Below are 25,496 nucleotides of genomic sequence, written 5' to 3'. Positions count from 1 at the left end.
AACGGTTGGCACAACTGAAAGCCACTTGGGAAGAGAGTCTAAATGAAGGACTGTCTAAACTGGGTGGGCCTCAATTAAGTTAACTGAGGTCAGAAGACACAGCCCGCTGTGGGTGGCACCATTCCCTAGACAGGGGGTCCTGACTGTACATGAATGGAGAAATGGAGCTGAGTACAAACAAACAAGCATGGATGCATTCCTTTCCCTCTGCTCTTGACTGTAGATGTGTGTGACTGGCTGAAGTTCTTGCCTCGATTTCCCCACAATGATAGACTGTAACCTAGAATTGTGAGCTGAAATACACCCCTTCCTCCCCTAAGTTGCTTTGCATCAGGGTGTTTTATCGCAGGAAGAGACAATGAAAGCAGGATAGTGGGTGTCTTCTTGGGACAGGTTCTATGCCTGGATCTAAGGACTGAGTCTGGGCAGGACATCCTGAGAAGGGAAGGGAGGTCGGGCAGGGCTGTGGAGGGAGGGGTGGTATTTGTGGTGGGAAGGACAAATCTGGCCAGGTAGGTTCCTCTGTGCCAGACATTTGGAAGGTGCGAAAGGCTAAAGGAACATGCATGATTCTGTTGCGGGGACACTGAATCTGGGATGGTCCTAGGAGGCTGTCTTCTGGGCGACCTCTTTGTTACAGGATGAACTATGGTCTATCAATGTGGACAGTTACTACATTCCAGACGTCAGGTGGTGCACAGCTCTTGTACCCTGTACGCCCAACAATCTCTTTCATATTCCCATTTCATAGATGAGGAGACAGAGGCTCAGAGAGACTGAATCACCCGCCCAACCGCATGCAAGTTACACATGCCAGAGTTAGAACTCAAACCCAGGTCTGCCTGGATGTAGGCCCTGTAACACAGCTGACTGCTATGGGCTGGTCCGCATGTGCCTGGAGCAGCTCCATCCTCAAGAGTCCTGATCCCTGCCTCCATGGCCAGTGTCCGCCAGTATGGCACTGCTGACCCCTCCCCCAGTGCCTAACTTCATGACAGCCGAGGCTCACCTGGAAGGATGGCACCTCTCCATCCCCAGGGGACACGGCTTGCCAGGGGGCTGGTAGGCTGGCATTGAGGGAAAGCCTGTAGACAGCTGGACGGCCTTTGCTCTTCACTTTGGAGATGTACACGGTGCTCATGGACTCTGAGGGGTGGAAGAGGAGTGGACAGTGACCTTAACAGCTTCGGGATGTGACAGAGGCCCACCTTTGGTTAAGGAGCTGAGCACTGGTCTTGGGCTCATCATACTCAAGTGTTGACACTGACCCAAGGGTGCATGGGAATGATGGTGACAGGTGATGGTCATAGGATAGGGCAGTGGTGGTGACAGTGATGGTGGCAGGTGGCAGCGGTCACAGATAGCGTCACACCAGTGATGATGGGAGGTATCGGCAATCAAGTAGGCTAGTGTTGCCATCCATGGGACACAGTGTGAAGGACGGGGCTAGGTCTGTAGTGACAATGCCATGAGGTGACAGGGATAAACCTAATTGCCCACTAGGGTTACTTCCCCTTGTCCCAGCACTCCCTCTGGAGACCCCAGGAGAGGTGTGTCAAGGCTCAGGACACCTCTGTACTGACTCTCGGGATGGCTTTGGTGACCAGGACAGGCTCATGGAGGCTGCGGTTGGCAGAAGAAACTTTGAGTTCTCCTTGAGTTCTGAGGGCTGAGATGGTGGATGAGGACTCTGACTTTTCCATATACTGTCCCTTAAATGACCCAGGACGCAGGTTCTTGTTCCCATGTGATCTAGATGGGATCTGCTCTCTGTGTGGATTCAGACGTGGGATCACCAGGGTGCATTTATGGACCCCACCGCACTCACCCTGTGCAGCGGCCTCAGGCCGGCCGGCCCAGGAAGCCCCAGAACCTCGCTTCTTCTTCTCTAGGGATGTCCTGACATTGCTCTGCAGGCTGTGGGGCTTCTCCTGGAACAGACCTGCCCCTCCCCCCAACACATTGAGTTAGGGACATGGGAGTCTCTCTAGTCACACCAGGTGGACAAGGAGGGCAGGCCAGAATCTGCAAGGGCCCAGAGGCTGGTGGGAGTGGTTTGAAGGAGGCTCAACAGAACCGAGGAAAACGTCAAATGTTTATTATGTCCCCATCTGGAGGAAGACACACTGGCAATGTCCCCACATGCCCGCTCTGTACCTCACTTCCCCAGTTATCAGGTGGGGGTACAGTTGGGCAATGCGCTGCTTTGTCAGAGCACTACAGACAAAGTGTTTAACCGAGAGAAACCTCACAGGAAAATAGCAGCCCCCACAGCCACCCTGAGGTCAGAGGAGAAAGCCGTCGTTGTGGGGACCAGGGGCTGCACAGGAAGTGAGGGGAATCCCTGAGAGGCTGCCCTTTGTAAATCTATAGCCCACTCTGCTGCCCACACCAAAGGTCCCCCTAGGAAGGGGTTCAGAGTGGTTACAGGTATAGGGGCTGAGCGGTCCTCCTTCAGCTGGCTGCTCTGGTGTCTGCCCAGCTGGAAGGTGGAGGTGTCAGGGGACAGGCAGGGGGTCCCTGGGGGCTGAGCTGGGGCTGACTGTGAGACACAAGGCTCTGGGTACCTGTCTGCTCCAGGCTGTTCTCCTGCATTCAGCTCAGCCCAGGACCAAAGGGGGAAGGCTGGGTTAATGGGAACAATGCCCTAATTAAGTGAAGGCAATTACAGCGGTGGCGGCTCCACTCCCAAGCTGCAGGCACTCAGCTGGCTCAGTTAAGCATTTCTCTCACTTAGCTTCTGCCTACCCTGGCAGAGTGGTTTGACTCCTGCCCGCCTTTGCCCCACCCCTAGTCTCCCTGCCCTAGGGAAGGGCCTGGGCCAGATACCTTGGAAGCCACTCCTCCCCATCTTGGTCATCATCATCCTACAGGCATCAAGTCACTCCTAAGACAGAGACTCTTTAGCTCGTCCGTGTCTCTCCCAGAGATGGTGCCAGACTCCTGCCCACCGCCACCTGGCCCACCAACCCAACATCCCTCCAGAATTCCGCTCCTCCCATCCACACATGGACCAGTCTCAGACTTGGCTCTGCTCTTCCCCATTGCCACCACTACCCTCAGGCTGGAGCCCTCTTTCCTTGCCCCTGTCCACCTGGCCTGACTGACCTTCTTCCTCTCCTTTGGTCTAACCTATCCCTGCCCTCCCCAGCTCTGTTAACTTGACGACTCTTAGTCTCTAAGCATCCGCTTAGACACTTCCTTTGGGCAGTCTTCCAGGATATCCATGCCCACAAAGCACCCTCTCCTTCCCCCACAAAGGTTCCATCTGCTATTGTCACAGCTGTCCCTGACTCAGGAATGTGGACACCCTGAGCCTAGGATGTCTGTCCCTCCTGCTCAGTGCATCTCTGCAATATCCCATCTCTCGGGCCACCAGTGGGCTCAGACCCCTCGGGGAGTGGGCTCGGCCAGCGGGGATCCTCACCTGAGCAGGTGATGCAGGATATACCCTCGGCACTCAGGTTGTACTTAAGGTCCAGCAGCACTTGGATGTTGGTGTCAGGCCGGAAGAGCAGTGGGGCCCGGCTGGCAGGGCGCAGCCGGCTGGCGAACACCAGGGACAGGATGAGAATGGAGGCGAAGAGTCCTGTGAGGAAGATGCAGAACAAGACGGTGCCCCGTGAAAGACGCGAGGCTGGCACTCCACCCTGGCAGAACCACTGTCATTGTGGAGAGAGATGGGGAGGGATGGCCCCACCAGAGGCAGAGATAGCTATCCTGTTTGTGGAGTTGCTGGGGCCTGGCTGTAAGCTACAAGCTGACACTCCTCCACAGGGGCTAGTGTGGTAGTTTGAATGTAATTGGCCTCCATAATTTCATAGGGAGTGGCACTTATTAGGAGGTATGGCCTTGTTGGAGGAAGTGTGTCACTTTCGGGGGGGGGGGAGTCAGGCTTTGAGGTCTCCTATGCTCAAGCTACACTCAGTGTAGACACAGTTCACTTCCTGTTGCCTGCAGATCGGGATGTAATCTCTGAGCTCCTTCTCCAGCACCATGTCTGCCTGTGTGTCACCATGATGATAATGGACTAAACTTCTGAAACCGTAAGCCGCCGCAACGAAATGTTTTCCTTTATAAGAGTTGCCGCAGGCACGGTGTCTCTTCACAGTAATAGAAACCCTAACTAAGACAGCTAGCTAGTGTCTCCGAGCATCTGACAGTCCCTGACGTCCTGGTACTTCTGCTTGACTGCAGCAGCTCTGATGAGCCATTGAAGATGGCAATGGCTCCTCACGCATACTGAGCAGTTGGAACACCCGCCTGCGCCAGGCTAAGATCTTTGTAAACGCATCACAGTCTTAGAGCTATTTTACTAGACCCTTGAGACAGAACCCAAGCCTGGGACATGCATTCTGCCACTGAGCTACAACTTAGACCCTAGGCACTGTTACCACCACCCTTGTTTTCAGAACAGGAACCCAAGCTTTAGACTGGCTGGCATGGCCAAGTTCACAAAGGGCAGAACTGGGGTTCAAACTCAGCCAGGCTGGTCTAGTCTAGGGCTAAACATGAGGACTGTATTTTTTTGCCTGGCACACGGGAGTGGCTGTGAGAAGGGCTTGAGAAGGGCCAAGGAGCAGCCTATGCAGGAAGAGGAGGAGGCAGAGAGGAGGACCCACCCAGGCTTCTGAATGCTACTTCACACCCAGTGCTGTTACCTGTTTTTGTTGTTATTGTTGTATGCTTGTTTCATTTTGGTGGGGTGTGTCTGCCTTTATGCCAGTGTAGTGGTGGAGCCGTACGGTGGCAGGAAGGGGGTTGTTCACACTCACCTACAATCACCCAGCGGCTCTTGACAGCTGCCCATAAAACCCAGTGGTGCAACAGCTCTTGCAGCTGGGCGAGGAGCTGGCCCTTGCTGTTCCCATCCTGGGTGGGTTGCAGACCCTCACAGGGCACAGATACCAGCGATACATCTCCCAGCTCTAGAGACACTGCCAGGCAGAGTGGTAGCCAGTCAAAGTCTGGGCCTCAACCTGCTCTGGCCCACACCTGCACTGGAGAAGCCCACAAGTTGGGTGAGGGTCCCCACAGGCCACCTGGCCTGGCCCCCTTGGGACCAGCCTATCTTTGAAGGTCCCTGTGGAGGCCAGTCCCAGTCAGGCTGGCCAGCTCTCACCTGGTTCATCCTCGACATTCAACAAGGGGATGTCATCATCCAGGTAGGGGAGGGGGCCGTGGGCCGGGCCACCCCCAGCCGGCTCTGGAGCTGCAAACAGGTCCCCAGGGAAATGCAAGGAGCTCTTGCGGCCGCACTTCTGGTGGCAGCTATGGAGGGCAGTGGACAGGCATGAGGCTAGGAGTCACAGCACCCAGAGGGGATGAGGCCAGGCCAGGAAATCACATAAGACCACACAGCACATGGCCGCACCGGCCTCCCAGGAAGGCACCACTGACTACAAGAGCCAGTGCTGAGTTCCTTCTGGTGCCATCTAACCCCAACTGTCACTCTTCTTCTGGGGACACAAAGGGTCATAGCAGGTGAGAAAGCTGCCCTTTGATACCCTAAGCCCTAGGTTAGGCTGCTCATTTGCATAAAAGGCACAGTAAGAGGCCACAGGCCCCTTGGGTCCTTCGGGAGAATGGTTAAAGATGTGTATGAGTAGGCCCACATCCTGTTCACAGGTGACCACAAACTGATGCTTGATGACAGCTGTTCCTCCCCTGTCCCTGCCTAGCCTAGGACCGACCACACAGAAGAAGCCCAGAGGGTCTGGAAAAAGAGACCAGGGTGCTGTGGCTACTCAGGGTGTGAAGGGTGCAAGCCGCTCACCTGCTCTGGCAGGAGCTCTCCAGGGGTGCCATGTAGAGGCTCCAGAGGCCCAGGGCCGCAGGCATGGTGAACAGCACAGCCAGCCAGCAGCAGGTCACGATGAGAGACATGAACAAGCCGAAGTCATGCACGGCTGGGATCTACAGCCAGGAGGCGTGGAGGTTAGGACAAGGGTCAGGCTTGGCTGACTCTATGGCCAGAGACAACCAGAGAGCTGGGTCTCTCCAGGCTGAAGTAGGAGCAGTTTGGCTGCAGGGCACCAGCACTGGCCTGGAGGATGCCAGAAGCTGGGGGCTCTGCTGGACACAGCAGCAGAGGAAGACCTTGCTCCGCCGGAGGGCAGAGGCTCTGGGCTACCTGCAGCCAGCTGGGAACAGCACCTCGCCCAGAGTAAGTGTCCAGTAGCATCCCACAAAACCAGGCTAGAGGTTGATGAGGAGGAAGGGAAGGTTGGTACCCAACAATGGAAGCAGGAGGCAGGAGTCCCAGAAACCCCAAGGGACCTGCCCAGGGCTGCGGAGATTGGTGGAAACCCTCACCAATCAGCAGGAAGACCTGAAGTTTGTAAAACCGCCTGGCTACCTGCTCATCTCAGTCCCAGAAGAATCCACCGAGGACCTGAGGCCCAGAGAAGTTTATGTGAGTTCCGGGGCCAAGTCATGAGGTCTCTCAAAGATGTGCTCATAGGTACACAGAGCCCACTCGGGAACATGGAGGTGAGAGGGGAGGGGAGGGGAGGGGAAGGGAAAGGAGGGGAGGGGGAGGGGAGGAAGGGGGAGGAGAGGGGGGAGGGGGAGGGAAGAGAGGGGAGAGGGGAGGGAGAGGGGAGGGAAGGGAGGGGAGGGGAAGGGAGGGGAGGGGAAGGGAGGGGAGGGGAAGGGAGGGGAGGGGAAGGGAGGGGAGGGGAGAGGAGAGAAAAGAGAGAGGGAGGGAGACAGACAGACCGACTGGACAAGAGATCAAAATGGGGCATGAAGTGGCCGAGAGAGAGAGCTCAGGCCCAGGGGTGAGGAGACTGTATTGGGGTCACCATTTACCAGCTGGGTGACCGTGAGAGTCACTTTAGCTTTCTGGGCCAGTTTCTGTGCTAGGCAAACAGAGATGGTGACTATACTTTCATCTTGGGTTGTAAAGATCAGATGGTAAAGAGCTTCAGAAACTGCCTGGTTGCCCGGGGGCTGAGGTGGATCCAGTGCCTGTTCACGAGCACCAACAACTAACTGTGCTGTTGGAGCCGTCCCACTTGTTGGTTTTGGAATGGGTGGTTAGTCACAGCAATGCACTGTAGAGTCACAGCAAGGCCTCGAGATGAGGGTGCTGGGGACAGGAGCCAGCGTGTGTGGGAGAATGGACGGGAAGCCAGGGCAGGGGCTGCGGGGCAGGCGTCCCACCTGGGAGAAGACGTTGGCCGCGTAGGCAGCGGCAGTGGTCAGCGAGGTGAAGAAGGTGGCCTTGCCTGCCGTCTGGATGGTGTGGATCATCCTCACTTGGGGGTCTTCCAGGTGGGTGGCCTGGCGGTAGGTGTTGATGAACACAAAGACATCATCCACACCTGCAGGAGGGAGACCCGGCCAGGGGCGGCTCAGCTCAGGTCCCGCATCCGTGTGCCTGAGGCCAGGTGCAGGACAGTCTGGCCACTCAGCTCTGACTTAAGGAGGCCTATTTGACTGGCTCCATCCTGAGGTCAAGCCCCACCCACCAGACTCAGTGTCTCCAAGCCCCACCCACTAAGTCTCCAAGCCCCACCCACTGTGGCCAAGCATCACCCTCCGTGCTCTTGGCCCCACTCCCTGTCTTCAAGACCCACCCACAAAGTCTGAAGTCCCAACTGCCAGACTCCTTGGCCACACTCGCTGAGTTCAAGCCCCATCCAAAATGCTTCATGCGGACCTCTTCCAAAGCTTAGCTGTCTTCCCGCCACTCTCGCCATCACCCAGGACACCTTCTGCGATAAGGGGTCCCCTGCTGTGGCTGGGAGACAACTCACCAATGCCCACGATCACAAAGGCGGCCACTCCATTGAGGATACCCAGGTACTGGATGCCAAAGACCACGTGGTAGAGGAAGAGTGCCACCAGGCAGCTGAGACCGATGCTGGCAATGCCGAAGAAGGACAGGAACACTGGGCAGGGGGCGGAGGTGAGGGTCATGGGAGGGCCCTCACACAACACAGGCCCCCTTCGGTCACTCTGACCTCAGCCCCTCATTCTGGGCCCCCTGCACCGCCCTGCCTGCTCCCAGCCAGGTGTAGTGACCATTCGCAGAACTGGAAGCCTTCATTCCCAGAGAAGGGGCTGGGCCGGGGGCCGTGTGGCAGACGGAGCCATGTGAGGTCAGGTCGCCTAGGGGGCCTCTTCCAGAAAACCTCATGCACAAGGAATGGATTGTGTTTTTATATGTGCGTCACCTGAGGGCACTCGAGGTTTGCAGCGATCTTGCTGGTGAACCTGTAATGGTGGCCACACCCCTTTGGGCGTGGCCTCAAGCCGCAAAAAGAAGCCACGCCTCAAGCTTGCTTCTTTCTGCTTCTGTCCGCCTGAATCCACGCCCAAAGGGGTTTGTCCACCGTTACAGGTTGACCAGCAAGACGGCTACAGAGGTTCCATTGCGCAGGACCTATGTCTGGGCCGTGATGAGTCAGGGCATGGGGCATATGTCTAGCGCCCAATTAGTATTTGCTGTGTGGATGACTGCACGCCTTGTCCAGTTTCCCGTCTCTGCTTACCTGGGCAAGAGCACATGCCTACTGTATACAAGCAGCAGCTGGAGACAGCTAGTGCATGTGAGGGGGTGGGAGGGTGGTAAGCTGGGGGCAAAAGGGCAGCTGATGTGGTATATAGAGTCACGAATAACCCATAACCGTCTGAAAACGTCTCAGGTGCCCCTACACAAAGTTGTCATGGTGTCTGAGCACCATCCCGCCCAGCGCCGGCCGACAAGCCGGATTCGAGGCTATCCCGGTACCCTTGGACAGGCTGGTGCGAGCTGCAGGGAGAGAAGACCCTGGCTCAGATGAGCCTTTTGGGATGCCGTACCTGAGCAGGAGGTGAGGATGTAGACGAGGGCGGCGATGCAGCTGCTGCTGACGAAGGCGAGGAGCATGTCGTTATTGAAGGTCCTGCGCACCTCATAGTCGAAGAGGTCGGTCCCCCCATAGAGGACCTGGACTTTGCTGGGGGAGGGAGGCCGTGGAGAAAGCAAAGACAAGAAGGGGATTGAAGGTGACTGTGGGCACTTGAGATCCAGAGCTGTGCCCTTCGTCAGTGGCTCTTTACCTTGGCTGCTCATTAAAATTACTTGAGCTTCCAAAAGTCCTGATATCTAGGCCTGATGCCAAGCAAATTAAATCATAATTTCTTGGGTGGAGCTGAATCAAGTGGTTTTTTTTTTTTATCCCCCAAATCTCCCAGGTGAATCAACGTACAGCTGAGGTTGAGAGCCACCATCCTACACAAATAATAACCAGTGACAATCAGCCGCTATGTCATCTTCCAGTTCTCAACGGTCTACAGCAGAATCTAAAGTCAATCAAACCAGATCCGGGTAATCCCGTTTTACACTGCTGCTCAGTGTGTGCTCACTACAAGGTCTTTTCCGCAAGAAAGCCAACCAGGACGATCAAACCGAGCTCTCTCTCGGGTGGAGGCGGATGCGGTGCGTGTGTGCCTGCCTGTTCACGTGTTTGTGTGGGCCCCTGTGTGCAGATGCATTCTCACGGGTGTGGGTGTGGAAGCCCAATGTTGATACAGAAAGTCCTCCTTGATGGCTCTCTGCCGTATTCGTTTGCAAATGGAACCTGAGCTCTCTGGCACCACTAGTCGGGCTAACCACGTCACTCTGGGGATCCAGCTCCACCTCACAAGCCTTGAATTATAGATGAGATGCCACAGTCGCCCCGAATTTGTGTGGGTTCCGGGGATCTGAACCCTGGTCCTCACACTCAGGCAACACATGCCCTGACCGCTGGGCAGCCTCCCCAACCCCAAACGGTATTTTATTTATTTAATCTTATTTTTGTGAGACAGAGTCTCACTGTGTATCCCTGGCTGGCTAGAAGGTGATGGGTGTACCTGGCTAGACTTGAATTCATAGAAGCCTATCTGTCCCTGTCTCCTGAATACTGGTGTTAAAGGTGCAACACCACACCCAGCCACCCCCGAACTATATTTTTAAGATTTATTTTTGTTTTTATTTGTGTGTGTGTCGCATATGTGTGGGTACCCACAGAGGCTCAAGAAAGGCATCAGAGTCCCTGGAACCAGAATCACAGGTGACTGTGAGACACCTGAGGTGCATACTGGGACCCGAGCTGGAGTCCTCTGGAAGAGTACTACATGCTCTAACCACTGAGAAATCTCTCCAGCACCCAACTGCTTTAAAATCCAGCAAGAGAGACATTTCCAGCAGTGAAGGAGCAAGGACTTGACATATGGACTGGCCTTACCACTGCATCCACAAAAATAGAGGAAAAAAGGGCCAGAGAGGTGGCTGAGTGGTTAAGAGCACTGTGCTCCTACAGAGGGCCTGGGTTTGATTCCCAGCACCCACCCATATGGTGGCTCACAACCATCCGTAACCCCGGTGACAGGGGACCCAACAAGCACACACGTGGGGCACCAGATATGCATTCAGGTAAAACATTCTCTCACATAAAACACAAACAAATCGATCTAAAAATACTTTTAAATTATGAGAAAACCCATGAGATGGGACTCTGGACTCCAGACTGCAGAGGACCGTGATCCTCTGAGGTAAAAAAATACAGTAGGTGCTGTGGTTTCCCAAGCTGATGCCTCAACAGTGCTGCTCTAGTCAGGACAGCCTCACAGATCAGTTACTAGATTCTCCAGTTGCTGGGAAATCCCTCAAACTTGATGAAAACTGTGAACCTTTTGATCCAAGAGGCTTGAATCATGAGCTCCAAAGACCCAACAACTAAATGGACAACAATGCATATCACAACTGAACTGCTCGAACACGCCCATCAAGAGAGAAACTGACAGAGGGGGAAAGATATGTCACATACTGTAGAACTAAGAGAAGACAGAGGGCGGATTTCTCATTGGAAATGATGAAAGTCAGAAAATGGCAAAGCAGCATCCCCAGACACTCAGGGGAAACTCAACCTAGAATTCTATACCCAGCAAAAATACATTTCAAAAGCAAAGGCAAAATCAAAACTCTGTCAGATACACAAGCCTGAAATTGCCTCTGGTACACCCACACTACTGAAGAGACTAAGGGGGCCCCTCAGGCAGAAGGAGACGATGAGAGTGTGAGGGAGTGAGGGTCTACACTACGGGGAACATGTGCTGTAAACGGAGATGCCACGAGTAAGAAATGCAACATTTTCGTTTATCTCTACAAAAGAAAACTGGCCACTTAAAAATAATTAGGTCAGGTGGGGTTCATAACAAACAGAATGCAGAGGCTCCTGGAAGCACAGAAGGCGATGGCTGTGAAATTGTACCATCTCAAAGATATACTGGGGTATTTAGGGAGGTACACTACAAATCCTAAAGTAGCCACTAAGAGTTATGGCTGAAGAAAATAAGATTAAAATAAAAGCAAAGAAACAATTCATCCAGAAGAAATAAAAAAAAATCCCCATGCCATCTATTCAGCACTAGGTTCTGATGGTGTTGGTCAGTGCAATCAGGCAAGAAAGAGAGAAATAAAATGTATCTATATTGGAAAAGAAGTCGATCTGTCTTCATCAGTAAAACAAACGCATGCTTATCTGTGTGGGAAATCCAACGGAACCTAAAACACAGAGCCGAGCCTCAACAACAAAACCCCCTAAGTTTAACAAGGTCATAGAATACAAAGGAAATTATAAATTCAAATTATAAATGAACAGTTGGAGAATAAATTTTAAAATTATATTATCATAGGCGCATGAAAATAGGGACTACTTAGAGAGAAAATGAAAAATCACATTAGGCATGCCATGTTAATGGTTCCAAAGATGCAGTACTTTAAGGTGTCAATGGCATTCAAGAGCCCGGTAGACTTTTCTGTCTCCTGATACTTGAGAATGAACCTAGGGCTTCATGCTTGCTAAGCACATGCTCTACCTATGAACTACAGCCTCAGCTATCTTTAAGTTTTTTTTAAAATCTGAGGCAGGGTCTTGTTAAACTATCCAGGCTGTCCTTGAACACACTGCAGCACAGGACGAACCATATCCTCCTGTTGCAGAGTCCATCTCAGCAGTAGGGTGCTTGCCTAGAACATGCAACACCCTGCCTGGGCTCAACCCCCAGCACTGAAGGAAAAAAAAATACAAAAACAAAAACAAAAAACTAGACAAACCTTGGTGTGAAGCTATGAGGGTCATGACTGTGTAGTTCTAAAGTGTAGATCCACAGAGTAAAACAGAAGGTTCAGAGGCAGACACATACATCGACAGTAAGCTTTTCTCCAAGGCACAAAGGCAGTTCAATGAAGAAAGGAGCCCTTCCAACAAATGACACGGAGATAAACAGATGCCCGTGTAAAAATAATAAACCTCAACCTATATCTTGTTCCAGGCTCAAAAGGGAACCCAAAATGAGTGTCATAGTATGAAATTTTAAAAAAATGGGCACAAGGGGACACATAGGAAACTCACACTTGGTCAAAACACAGAGAATAAACGTTTGTAGAGTGCCCAGCCACAAATGGGACACACCACCAGCAAGGCTCAGGGAAGGTGGGGAAAAAGGGGGTAGAAAGACTTTTAAAAAGATTTTTTAGTTTATGTGTATGAGTGTTTGCCTGTATGCAGGTATGGGCACCATGTCTGTGCAGTGCCCATGGCAGCTAGAGAGGGCACCAGACACACTGGCATTGGAGTTACAGATGGTTGTGACTGCCATTTGGGTGCTCTGCATGGGCAACAAGTGCTCTAACCACTGAGCTCTCTCCAGCGCAGGTAAAAAGTGTGTGCAAGACAAGAGGCTGAGGAGGACCGGGGGGGGGGGGGGGGGGGGACTATATCTTTTGGACAGGACAGAACTCTGCAGTGTGAACTTACAGCAGCTGTCTACCTGTAGGGGGCCGCACAACGTCAGGCCTGTCATCCATCCAGCTCGGAAGTGAGAAGGACTCATGAGTCCCCAGCCCTGGCTAAGCAGCTATGGATGTTGCCGGCTTCGGCTTCTGGGAAGGAGCATCAGTTTCTTTAGGGGTGTGGCCCCTGGGAGGTCTGCTGTGCTTAGTGGATGGTCCCACAGTATATGGGCAGCACAAACCGGTCTTAGTCGGTTATAAAATGAAAAGGACGCTACGTACGATGGTGGTGGTGTATGGTGGAGGTGTTGTGGTTGTCGTTGTTGGTCGTGGAGATGTTGTTGTTGCTGTTGGGGTGTCTTAGTGCTGTGCTGTGTAGGTGTGGTGGATCTGGGAGGAGGACAATGTGACCACAGCACATTATACACATGTATGAGATTCTCAAAGGATAAAATGTTATTTTTAAATGGGCACAAGTTCTGCATCAATACTTCACCAAAGAGACTAGATGGCTCGTGAGCCTCTGGCTCATTCAGTTTCCATCACAGTGAGGTGACCGGCTTCCCCTGCCATGTGTTTCCAACACAAAGCTCTGGCATACCACAGGCAAAAACCAAAGGGGCCAGGAGAAGCCAAAGACTGAAAACATGAGCTGAACAAATTTTTCCTCCTTTAGAAAGAGGATGACAGATGCTCAACATCACCGCTCATTAGAAAAATGCAAACCAAAGAAAGCCACAGGATCGCTACTCCATGCTGGATAGAACAGTCACTTCCCTCCTCCCTTCCTCCCCCCTCCCTCCTCCCTCCCTTCCTCCCCCTCCCTCCTCCCTTCCTTCCTCCTCCCTCCCTCCCTCCCTTTCTTTTTCCCTCCTACCCTCCCCCCCCATTCTTTCTAAATTAAGAATAGTTTAAAAGCTGCACTGTCTTATGCGCTGGTTTATTTTGTCCACCCAACACACTGCAGTCAAAGGGACTCAACTGAGGGAAGCACTCGTCATGAGACTTGCAGGTGTGTGCTTGGGGTGTTGCCTTCATTGTGGGTATGGAAGGCCCAGAGTGGGCAGGTGGCCTTGGGGGGTGTAAGAACCGTTGATGAAGGTGAGCCTGATGGCAGGTCAGTCAGCTGTGCTCCTCCCTTGCTTCTGTCTGCTTCAGACCCTGCCTCCAGTTTCTTGGCCTCCCTCCACGGTGCTCGGCCACTTGGAAGAGTAAGATAAAGTAAACCTTCTCCTTCCCAAGTTGGTTAGGGCTGGTGTTCATCACAGCGACAGAGAAGCAAATTAGAACATGACAGCAAGCACTGGCGGGGATTCGAGAGAACAGGAATTCTCACACACCGCTGGTGGGGACGCAAGCTGGAAAACTCCGGGAAGTTGCTAAGTTAAACGTAGTCCACCACGATTGCTCAGTCATTTGACCATGAGGCTTTTCTCTAAGGAGAAAAGTATTGGTCCCCACAAAGACATAACACTAACACTCACTGGGGCTTAATCTGTGATGGCTAAACCTGGAAGCAACACAAACACTCACTCACCGAAAAGTGAGCAGATGAACAAAATATGATCTCCATACAATGGGATATTATTCAGTGTTCAGCAGTACACTTTTGAAACATGGTAAAACCTGGGTACAAATTAGCTAGAAGAAATGAGTTCCATCAAAAGAGAATATGAGATACCATGTATACAAAATTCTGGAAAGATGATGGAAGAAAGCTGAAAATGGGGGCTGCAGATATGGCTCAGCAGTTGAGAGCCTGCTCTAGCAGAGGACCTGGGTTCAAATCCCAGCACTCGCCTGAGAGCTGGCCAATGTCGGCAATTTCAGTTCCAGGGAGACTGACGCCCTCTTCTGGCTGTTTAGAGCACTGCATGCATGTGGTGCATTTAAATACAGGCAGGCAGATGCTCATAGGTATAAAGTTAACAAACAAAAATACTGGGAAGTGACTGCGAGGGTTGGGCTGGGGAGCAGCTTGGAAGCAGGATGAGGTGGTTGTCAGTGGCATAAGGAAACACACTGGAAAATTCTCCATGTTGACAGCGGAGGTGTCAGGACTAAGATATGAGTATACACTGTTGGTCCTGTGACAATTACACCTCAACAAATTTTTTATTTCCTTAACCCCATATATAATAGCCAAGACGAAAAGATCTCCGACTTTCTTACTTTGACAAATTAGATAGATAATTTTTCCTTGAGTAAAAAAAGTTGGAAGTTACATCAATCATGTACTGTATATACATAAATTTAAACAGTGCTTACAGAGTGTCTTATGGGGAAGGGGGCTGCAGAGATGACTCAAGGGTTAAGAGCACTGGCTGCTCCTGCAGAGGACCTGGGTTCAGTTGCTAGAACTCACATGGTGGCTCACCACACACACGATCTGCACAAATGCACATAGGCAAAACACACATGAAATAAAAACAAACATTTAAAATAATCAAATGAAAAGGAGAGGAAAACCAGTCATTTTAAGAGAGCAACAATGGACAGACAAGAAGGCTCGGTGGGTAAATGAGTTTGCTGCCAGACCTGACAACATGAGTTCTAGAACCCACATAAGTGGAAGGAGAGAACAAATTCTTGAAAGTTGTCCTCTGGCTTCCATGTGCAGAGTGGCTCGCATGTGCCCACACAAGTACACATACAAAATAAACGAACAAGTGTAATAAAAAAATTAATAAACTAAAAGAGCAACAAGGAAGACTTGGAGCTGACTTCTTTACAGAAAATAATGGACACCATGAGACAATGGAGTCACTGACACCTTTAAAATAGTGAATAAACATAGCTGCCAATTCGGAATGCCACACAAGTGAAGTCGATTAGAAAAATGAAAGTAAAATAAAGACGTTTTCCAGGCAAACAGAACAGAAGTCACTACAAGCAAACCTAAATACTACAAAGAATTCTTCAGACACAAGGAAAGTGGTCCCAGAGGGAAGCATGAAACCGCGGAAAGCAACGAGGAGCAACAGGAAAGGTAAATACGAAGATAAACAGCGATGAACAGGTTCTGCAAGATAGAATGGGCTTCGGGGTTTAAAATGTATATACAATTAAAACGCACACAGCAAACCACATGAGGTTGAAGAACAGTAAATGCCACAGACTGTTCTCAGTCGCTGGTGTTATCAGCGAAGCCATAAAAGTGATGATTCGTGTAACTCTGTGTTAAGTCGGGTGTGTTTTCCTCTTGAGTCACCAATAATACCACAATAAAAGGGATTTTGTGAATATGAAAGAAGGCATTAAAATCAAGTCCTCTGGGTCCCCGGCTGTCACTTCCTAGGAAGTGACAGGGCAAGGCCTTGAACTTAGCAGCTGAATATTTCAGCCAAGGTAACTGTTGCTTCTCTCAGCTTTCCTTGAGGGACCTTCATCCATTCCATCCTCCACCCATCCATTATTCATTCCTTCTTCCTTCCTTCCATCCATCCATCCATCCATCCATCCATCCATCCATCCATCCACTCATTCATTCCTTAGACTAATCTTTACCATGTGGCTCCAGGCACCTTGTTGAGGCTAGGCTTACAGAAGTGAGCCAGAAACAAGCCCAACTCCAAACCAGATCTTTCTTAAACATGTTTGTGTGGGCGGTGTGTGTGTGTGTGTGTGTGTGTGTGTGTGTGTGTGTGTGTATGTGTGTGCACTATGGTGCCCACATGAAGATTAGAAGAAAACTTATGGGAGTCAGCTTTCCGTCTACCATACTGGTTCCAGGGACCTAACTCAGGTCGTCAGGTGTGGTGTTAGGCTCCAGTGCTTGCTGGCTTTTAAACTCTGTGTGTGTGTGTGAGTGTGTGTGTGTGTGTGTGTGTGTGTGTGTGTGTGTGTATGTGTGTGAGTGTGTGTATGTTTGTGTGAGTGTGTGTATTGTGTGTGTAGGTGTGTGTGAGTGTGTGTATGTGTGTGAGTGTGTGTATGTGTGTGTGAGTGTGTATTGTGTGTGTAGGTGTGTGTATTGTGTGTGTATTGTGTGTGTAGGTATGTGTGTGTAGGTGTGTGTGTAGGTGTGTGTATGTGTGAGTGTGTGTATTGTGTGTAGGTGTGTGTGTGTGTGAGTGTGTGTATTGTGTGTGTATGTGTGTGAGTGTGTATTGTGTGTGTAAGTGTGTGTGAGTGTGTATGTGTGTGTGAGTGTGTGTATTGTGTGTGTAGGTGTGTGTATGTGTGTGTGTATTGTGTGTAGGTGTGTGTGAGTGTGTGTGTGTGAGTGTGTGTATTGTGTGTGTAGGTGTGTGTATGTGTGTGAGTGTGTGTATTGTGTGTGTAGGTGTGTGTATGTGTGAGTGTGTGTATTGTGTGTAGGTGTGTGTGAGTGTGTGTGTGAGTGTGTGTATTGTGTGTGTAGGTGTGTGTATGTGTGAGTGTGTGTATTGTGTGTAGGTGTGTGTGAGTGTGTGTATTGTGTGTGTAGGTGTGTGTATGTGTGAGTGTGTGTATTGTGTGTGTAGGTGTGTGTGAGTGTGTATGTGTGTGTGAGTGTGTATTGTGTGTGTATGTGTGTGTGAGTATGTGTATGTGTGTTATGTGTGTGTGAGTGTGTGTATTGTGTGTGTAGGTGTGTGTATGTGTGTGAGTGTGTATTGTGTGTGTAGGTTTGTGTGAGTGTGTGTATGTGTGTGTGTGAGTGTGTCTATGTGTGTGTGTGAGTGTGTGTATTGTGTGTGTATGTGTGTGAGTGTGTGTATGTGTGTGTGAGTGTGGATGTCTGTGTGTGTGTGTGTGTGTGTGTGTGTGTGTGTGTGTGTGTGTGTGTAGAACAGAGGTCAGAGATCAACCTTGATGTTTACTGTTATTTTCCACCTTAAAAAGATTTATTTATTTATTTATTGACTTACTTATTTTATCTATGTGCATGTATGTGTTTGTGTCTGTGAACAGGATTTCAAGTAACCACAGAGGCCAGAAAGGGGCTGGAGTCACTGTAGGTGTGAGCGGCCTGATGTGGGTGCTGGGAACAGACATCATCTGAAGAGCAGCAAGCACTCTTCACCACCCAGCCCTGCCCCCATCTTGGTTTTTTTGTTTGTTTGTTTGTTTTTGTTTACCTCGAGTTTACCAGTTTGGCGAGGTTGGCCAGCAGTGAACCCTAGGGACTCTCCCCGACCCCAGCGCTGGGTTACAAATGCACATCACCACACCTGGCTTTTCTAACTTGAACGAAGGTCCTTGCACTTTCATGGTAAGCTCTTTACAAAGGAGCCATCTACCCAGCCCTGACTTGCTTAAGCTTTACAGTGCACACAACGCCCTGGAAGTACCACAGGTCTGAAAGAGGGCTTGCAAGCCTGCAGCTCTAACAGTCCTGCTACTGGGATTACACCGGGGTTTTACATGGGTGCTGGGGATCTGAACACAGATCGTCATGTCTGCACAGCAAGTCCCTTTACTAACAGAGCCCATCTCCCCAGGCCCCGGCTCATTTCTTCTTCTTTTAAAAAACTTTCTTGATTTTGTATGTATGAGTGAGTGTTTTGCCTGTGTGTATGTGTGTGCACCATGCACATGCCATGTGCCTGCAGAAGCCAGGAAAGGTGGGATCCCCTAGAATTGGAATTATGGGCACCTGTCACAGAGGTGCTGAGAACCAAGCCTAGGTCCTCTGCAAGAGCAGCAGGTGCTCTTAACTACCAAACCACCTCTCCAGCCCTGCTCTCTCTTCTTAATGGCCAGAGTAATAGGAACCACAGCCTCATCTTACAAACAAGGATACCCAGGCCCAGAGAAACAAAGTGATTTTGCCCCCTGACTCCTTGGATATTAGAGGCAGAAAGGCTTTTCTGGCTAATCATACCCAAGCCCTTCAGGACAAGAGTTTAGGAATTGTCTCCCTCCCTCAAAGCTGCCCCATCTACTAATAATCATTAGCACCAATCAAGAAAATAGGTCCTTTAGAGGGAGCAGATGATGGGGTAAAGACTTCCTGGGGTTAAGGTTGTGAGGAAAGCAATTTGGGGCATAAGAGGCACCCTGTTACCTACACAGGCAGGCACACACAGGCGGTGGCTGGACTTCCTACCTAGTAGACTGCTTGGCCAGCATGGCCACGTAGGTGACCACAAAGCTCTGAAACTTGGCCCTCTGTTCCTCCCAGCGATCATCCACTGAGTAGTAGTTGGGGAGCGGTGCCCCAAACAGGATCTCACTGCGCAGGAGGGTGCTCTTGAGATTATCCACGGAGAGGCCTTCATCTACGTACCAGTAGAACTCGGGGTGAGTCATGGCCAGCTCTAGGGAGCCTGCAGAGGACAGGGAAACCCAAAGCCCTCAGTGCACAGCTCCCACCAGCACTCCCACCGCTACAATGTCTGGGACAGACGCATAACTTGGAGAATCTACAGCTTCCCAAGCATGAGCCTCCTTAGCCTGAGCAGGCAGTCCCTCAGGTTTATGTTTGATTCCAGTTTGAACCCCACCTAATTCCAAGGCTCAGCCTGTAATCCTGGAACTCAATCTGCTAAAGCCCTACCTGCCTGTGCCCTCCCTCCACCCAAGCCCTACTGTCCAGCATTGTCCCATCCCTCCTTCCTGAAGCCCCGCCCCCAAGATACCCTAAACGTCCTGATTAGGGCTTTTTGTTTGTTTGGTTTGTTTGTTTGTTTTTGGGGTGGGCAACTTGACACAAGCTAATGTTATCTGGGAAGAGGAACCTGAGAAACTGAAACAACACCCCCATCAGATTGCTTGTAGACAGCCTATGGGAACATTTTCTTGGATTAGGTCAGCAGAGGACCCAGCCCGCTGGGGTCGGTGCTATTCTTGGGCAGGTGGTCCTAGGGTGTTTAAGAAAACTGAGCAAGCAAGCCAGTAAGCAGTGACTCTCCATGACTTCTGCTTCAGTTCCTGCCTCTAGGTTCCTGCCTAGAGTTCCTGCGCTGACTTCCTTCGACGATGGACTGTGAGAGGGCAGTGCAACACTTTGGTCACTAAGTGGCTTTTGGTCAGAGTGTTTTATCACAGCAATGGAAACCCGACTACGATATGCTTCCTTCCAGGTCCTCTCTAACCAACCCCATCCCCAAGTATCTCTCTGCGCTTTCTCAGTCCCTGGACTCAGCCTAACTCCCAGAGTCCCACAGTTTGGTGGCTTTCTCTCCCTCTCCCTCGTCATATCCAATGCCAGCAGCACATCCCACTGACACTCGCCCTCTGGCCATGCTCAAGCTCAGCATAGTCCCTTGCCATCAGTGCAGGTGCTCACCCCGAATATCCGCCAGGTCCTGGCCCATGCCGTCGTAGTAGATCTTGCCGCCCCTCTCGGTGGGAAAGAAGTAAGTCATGAGCGAGCTGGGCGGGGAGCAGTAGGAATAGGAGCCGAGAGGCAGGTCCTTGAGCACCTCATGCGGCTTCCAGCAGAACTCCCGGAAGCCCGGGTGGTCCATGATCTTTCGCTCGATCTCGTGGATCGTAAGCAGGCGCTCGCTCGTGAAGATGTTGCGCTCCGCGTCTCCCCGGGCCAGGAAGATGAGCTCGATGCGCCAGTGCGCGTGCGTCTGGGTGTTGGCACTCACATAAGTGCGCGAGTAATCCCAACGCGAGGCGCCCCGACGGGCTCGGCTCTGATTGGCTGCCTGGTCCCCGGATGGAGCCTGGCGTCGACGCCGCTCTCTCGGACCGGCTGCTGATCTCTGAGTGGCAGGGGTGACCCTCGGGGCTGAGCGAGGGGTCCGGGATGCGGGTCGCGAATGATTGCCCAGGTGCAGCTGCTGCAGCTGCTCTGAGATGAGGCGCTGCAGCGTTTCGGAGGTGAAGTCCGCCAAGTCCCGCCGGTTGCGCCCCCAAGATCCAAACTGGGACTTGAGGGCCAAGGCCAGAGCGTCGAAGCGCTGCGACGCCTCGTGGTTGCGGATTTCGAAGGCGTTGTAGGAGATGTCGATGTCCAAGGGTGGATAGTAGAGAAACATGAAGGCCGACAGCACCATGGGGATGCTGCAACCGAGGAACAGCACCAGACCTGCGCAGCATGGGTTGGTGAAGGCCCAGCCCAGGGTGCTCCAGAACCCTGAGGCTGGGGGCCCGGAGGGCAGCGTCCAGCGTCGCCAACAGCCCTGTGCTCCGGAGCGCAGCCCTGGCCCAGCGACACCTCTGCAGGCCTCCCCGGAGGTCTCCTCCTCCTGCTGTTCCTCTTCTAGCCACACGTCCTGCAGCAGGGGGTCATCCTCCGAGTCCATAGCCTAGGGGGAAAGGATGGGTTAACAGCGTGGAGGAGAGACTTTGCCCCGCCTGGGTACCACAAAAAGGCACCAATTCCACCGTGGGATTGGCTCATGAGCTCACTAGAAGCTCTAAAGAACCCAAGTATATGTGAACCTATCAGAAAACAAAAACAAAACAAAACACATTGTTCTTTCCCATCAGGCCCAGCAAGGTGATCTTGGTTTTCAAGACGAGCACTGGCTGCTCTTGCAGAGGACCCGGGTTCAGTTTCCAGCACCCACGTGGCAGCTCACAACTGCCTGTAGCTCCATTTGCAGCAGATCTGACTCTAAGGGGGGCAGCAGGCACACATGTGTGCACAAACATACATGCAGACAAAATAACCATGTGCATGGAAATACAAAAAAAAAAAAAAAAAAAAAAAAAAAAAAAAAAAAAAAGGAGACCTGTAAGCCAATTGCAACAGAGAAGATATTTCTTCTCATGTATAAAGGCCGACCAAGACTTCTGGCAATTTGATTTTTCAATCTTTGCTACATTCACTGTACAACTTCAGAACTCAAGGCCAATGTAAGATGTGGCTCCATAGCAACTGCTTGCATATAAAGAGCAACTGTGAAGCACCTTCAGGAGTTTGTCAGGGTAGAGGGAGAGAAAATGATCTCTGGAATCAGACAGGCCCTGGTTTGGGTCCTGGCAGCCGGAACACTGGCAAGACTTGGAGCCACCCTGACCTTTAGAGCTACCCTGTATAAAATGAAGGCAGCCATTCCTGTCTCAGAGGAGCGTGGGGTCAGAGGTGGAAGTACTCTGTAGTCTCTGTAGTATGTCAGGCAATCACATTCCTTTGTTCCCCTTTGGAGTTTGTAACACTCTCAGCCAATGCCCAGGGGACGGTGCCAAGACTAGGTGTCATGTTGGCCACAGGGCCCTCAGTGTGTCCCCTCCCCCTCCCTGAACGCTGCAGCCACAGCCACTGTTTGTCAGGCTTAGACCACTTAATATGCAGCTCCAGGAAACGGCAACCCTCTGAGCACAGGCGGGGGTTAGGCATCTCTGGAGAGATGTGAGGACTCCCATGGGGTGGCCCAAAGGCCACCTTCAGTGTTGCTGGGACCGCCTGCCACCTCGGTGGAGGGAGACTCCTAACCCAGATAGACGTGGGACAGAGAGGGAAGAGGCATTCTCTGGAGCATTTCCCTTCCGTTAGCTGGTCAACCCAGGAGGAAGAGAATGCTGTCAGTCCAGAGACAGTAAGAAAGAGGGAGGAGGGGAGGAGTAAGGCAATAGACTCATGGAGAGAGCGAGGGAGGGGAGTGGACTAGTGGGAGGAGAGAGATAAAACCGAGAGAAGACAGAGGGGACCCTCTGGGTCCAAGACTTGAAAGGAGAAAAATCAAGAGAATGACCCATTAACAGGGAGCAAAGAAAGAAAAGACGTACCCAGTTCTCTTCCTCCCCCCCTGTCTTTTTACCACATGCTATCCTCTCCCCTCCCCCACTTTGTGTGGGTGTGCATACACTCATCACAGTGTGCACATGGCATTCACAGGTCAGCCTGGTGGAAGTCAGGCCTCCCCTTCACCATGTGTGTCCCAGAGATTGAACTCGACCTGCAGGCTTGCCTTTTCCTTCCAAGCCATCTGGCCGACACACTTCCTGTGTGTATTTATGTCGATGTGTGTGCGTTTATGTTGTTCAAGTGCCCACAGAGGTCAAATGACATTGGCTTCGCTGGAAATCAAGTGGCCAGAGGTGTTGTGAGCTCCTGATGTGGGTGCTGGGAACTGAACCCAGGTCCTTTCAAGAGCAGTAAGTGGTCTTAGCCACTGAGCCCTCTCTCCAGCTCTGTTCTTGTGGTTTTGACACTGGGTCTCATGTAACCCAGGCTGACCTCAAACTTTCTATGGAGCTGAGGGTGACCTTGAACTCCTGATCTTCCTGCCTCTGCCTTCAAAGTGCTGTGGTGCTAGTCACGAACTACCATGCCTGCCTGGCCGATGCAACAAGTTTTAAGGCAAGTCTTGCTGGGACACAAAGCCATATGGGAAGCAGAATCCCATTTTTATAACCAGAGGGTACGGTGGGAGAAGAAATCTCATATGTATATATTTTAAATATAATCCAATGAGAACGATTATCACTGTCAGGGAGGTTATGGATGATTCTTATTTTCTCTCTTATGCTTGTCTGCTTCCAAATTTTCTGCAATGTTCAGGTATAGCCTTACTTTTAGAATCAGAAATAAATGCTATTTAAAATATATAACTAGATATTACTTAAAAATAGTGTGTGTGTGTGTGTGTGTATGTGTGTGTGTGTGTGTGTGACGTGTGTACTTACCTGCATATTTTACCAGCTGTTTTTTACCTCTTCAGAGAGTCAAATTAATGTACATGGGTGGGGTGGGGGAGTGTTCTGGCTTCCAAGAAGAGTGGGTACAGGATACAGCAGTAAGAGCGTGCAACACTGGGTTAGGGGTATGGACACTCTGGTATCCTTGAGATAGAGAGAGCAGCCTTGAAAGGCAAGGAAAGTAAATCACAGCCCATAAAACCTTAGCAAAGGAACTGTGGCTGCGGCTCAGCTGTATAGAGCTTGCCTTGCACTCACGAGACCCTTGCTTCCACTCCCAGCATCCATAAACCAAGTAGGGTGGCACACACCCCTAATCCCAGCACTCGGGAGATGGAGGCTGGAGGATCAGGAGTTTAAAGGTCATCCTTAGCTCCACTGCAAATTTGAGGCGGCCTTGGGCTGTATAAACTCATGCCTCAATAAACAAAACAAAATGTACCAATACAGCGCTCCCATTGCACACACGGGAAAACTGAAAGTCAGTGAGCAGGGTCTCGACACCCAAGGTCATTCTCGAAGCACTGGGGCCTGGATTCTTGCCGGGAAGTTTTCTATTTTGCCACCAGGTTCTGGGGTAATTTTTCGGCAACCCTAAGGGACAAGCAAGTCTGGAGATGATAGGCATATTCAAAATAGAGAAGCTGTGCTTAAAGTCTACAGGGAGAGGACCTGTGGTATGAGGGCAGAGCAGACACCAGTCTGGGACCCCCACCTGTCCTCACATAGCAGCTTGGCAGAAGGCCCAAGCCAAAGCTCAATGTTTACAACTTCCCTCCTTGTAGCCAGGGATGACAGACTCCTTCCTTCTTCATTCCCTCATCCCAGCCAGACTATTAAAATGTAATCAAAAACTCACATTAGACATGCAGATCCTACTTAAAATACATATATGTATATATATAATTTAACGGCAATTAGGAGCTAATCAGCTTTTTCTCTCTGACTTGGTGTGTTTTGCTTCCTTGGTTCAGCCCTGGTCCATGAACAGCTCAGAGCCCTTAGAAGTTCAAACTGAGATATTTTGAGTTAAGTAGTTCCACTCTGCTGTCCTGTTGGAGTGGGGACACTGTGTCTCCTGCTTGTGGGTCTGCCTCTCTCACCAATCCAGCTCAAGGGAAAGAAAAGGAAGCAAGAAGATCACAGACACTCCTAGGATCGCTGTCCTGAGTCTTGGTCCTGCCTTCCCAATGCCCCCACTGCATGCCTGGTGCCCGGCATCCCCGGCCCTTTGCCTGAACACTCCATTTCAAACTAGGAGACTGGTGACAGCTTAACCACCCAAAATCACACACGTGGGGTGAAGCCGAAGCCCGGATAGCTTAGCTGGAATCTCCGACACTCGTTAAGATAATTATAGCATCATAATTAGTTCTGCAGCCACCGTGCCACCAGGGTTTTTCATCCATCCTCCATCGGCCTCGCACCAGCCCTTGCAACAGAGCAATGTGAGCAGCCCCATTTTACGGAAGAAAAAATTCACAGAGAACATTGACATCTCTATATATCCAATAGCCCTGTTTCACTAGAGAATGCTAATACGGGGGTGGGGCACTAAGGAGAAGACAGGAAGTGAGATTGACGCTGGGAGTCCCACTGTAGCAACTTGGTAATAGGGCAGGTCCGGGATTTTCTCCCAGGAAACCCAGGTCCTGTGCTGGAGACGTAGCTCAGCAAGGAGAGTGCTTGCTTAGCCTGTGTAAGACCCTGGTTCAAACCGCAGTAGCAGAAAAAAGAAAATTCCAGATCCTAGCTAGGGAATACCCTCCCCCCATCCCCCCAGCCCCACCCCCACCCCAACCTCTAGACAAATGCAGATGCTACTTCTCAGAGCCCTCCATCCTTCCTCCAGCAAGACCCACTTAGATGTCTCTGCTCCTTCCCGGGGCAAGCTGGCTGTGCCCAGCTGAGGCCTTGACCTCCCCCATGGGATGTGCCCCATTCTGTTGGCTAAGAAGGGCCTGGACTCACTGACTAGGAGCGTACGTGGCATAGAAGAGGAAAGGGGTGGGGTTGTGGTAAGCCTGACCAAGCCTAATTTCTCAGAGAAGGGCAGGCTGCTGAGACGGAGCAGATGAAGGACAGCCGTCCTCCCAGGCTGACAGCTGGGGAGGAAACTGGGCGCTGACTCGTAAACCCAACAGCTCAATATATATCAGGCAAACAAGCTTTGCCCTGGGCAGTGTATCAGCCAGGGTGC

At 51.3% G+C, this 25,496-nt stretch overlaps 1 protein-coding gene across 1 annotated transcript in view; it reads right to left on the bottom strand.

The window, feature by feature from the left end:
• Disp3 (dispatched RND transporter family member 3) overlaps nucleotides 1-20,955 on the bottom strand; it is a 33,732-nt gene extending 12,777 nt beyond the window's left edge. Inside the window, exons 1-11 of the mRNA XM_035438872.1 lie at nucleotides 19,986-20,955; nucleotides 18,804-19,023; nucleotides 8,812-8,948; nucleotides 7,764-7,898; nucleotides 7,168-7,328; nucleotides 5,777-5,916; nucleotides 5,123-5,271; nucleotides 4,776-4,937; nucleotides 3,428-3,589; nucleotides 1,829-1,942; nucleotides 1,010-1,146 (exon numbers count right to left, since the gene is read on the bottom strand). Coding sequence (XP_035294763.1) covers nucleotides 1,010-1,146; nucleotides 1,829-1,942; nucleotides 3,428-3,589; nucleotides 4,776-4,937; nucleotides 5,123-5,271; nucleotides 5,777-5,916; nucleotides 7,168-7,328; nucleotides 7,764-7,898; nucleotides 8,812-8,948; nucleotides 18,804-19,023; nucleotides 19,986-20,955 — 2,487 coding nt within the window. The remainder of the gene's footprint in view (nucleotides 1-1,009; nucleotides 1,147-1,828; nucleotides 1,943-3,427; nucleotides 3,590-4,775; nucleotides 4,938-5,122; nucleotides 5,272-5,776; nucleotides 5,917-7,167; nucleotides 7,329-7,763; nucleotides 7,899-8,811; nucleotides 8,949-18,803; nucleotides 19,024-19,985) is intronic.
• Between the last annotated feature and the right edge of the window lie 4,541 nt (nucleotides 20,956-25,496).

This window comes from Cricetulus griseus, chromosome 2 (assembly GCF_003668045.3).
Source record: "Cricetulus griseus strain 17A/GY chromosome 2, alternate assembly CriGri-PICRH-1.0, whole genome shotgun sequence".
NCBI lineage: Eukaryota > Metazoa > Chordata > Mammalia > Rodentia > Cricetidae > Cricetulus > Cricetulus griseus.
Note: the sequence above shows the minus strand (reverse complement) of the source record. Positions and strands in the feature narration are given on the sequence as shown.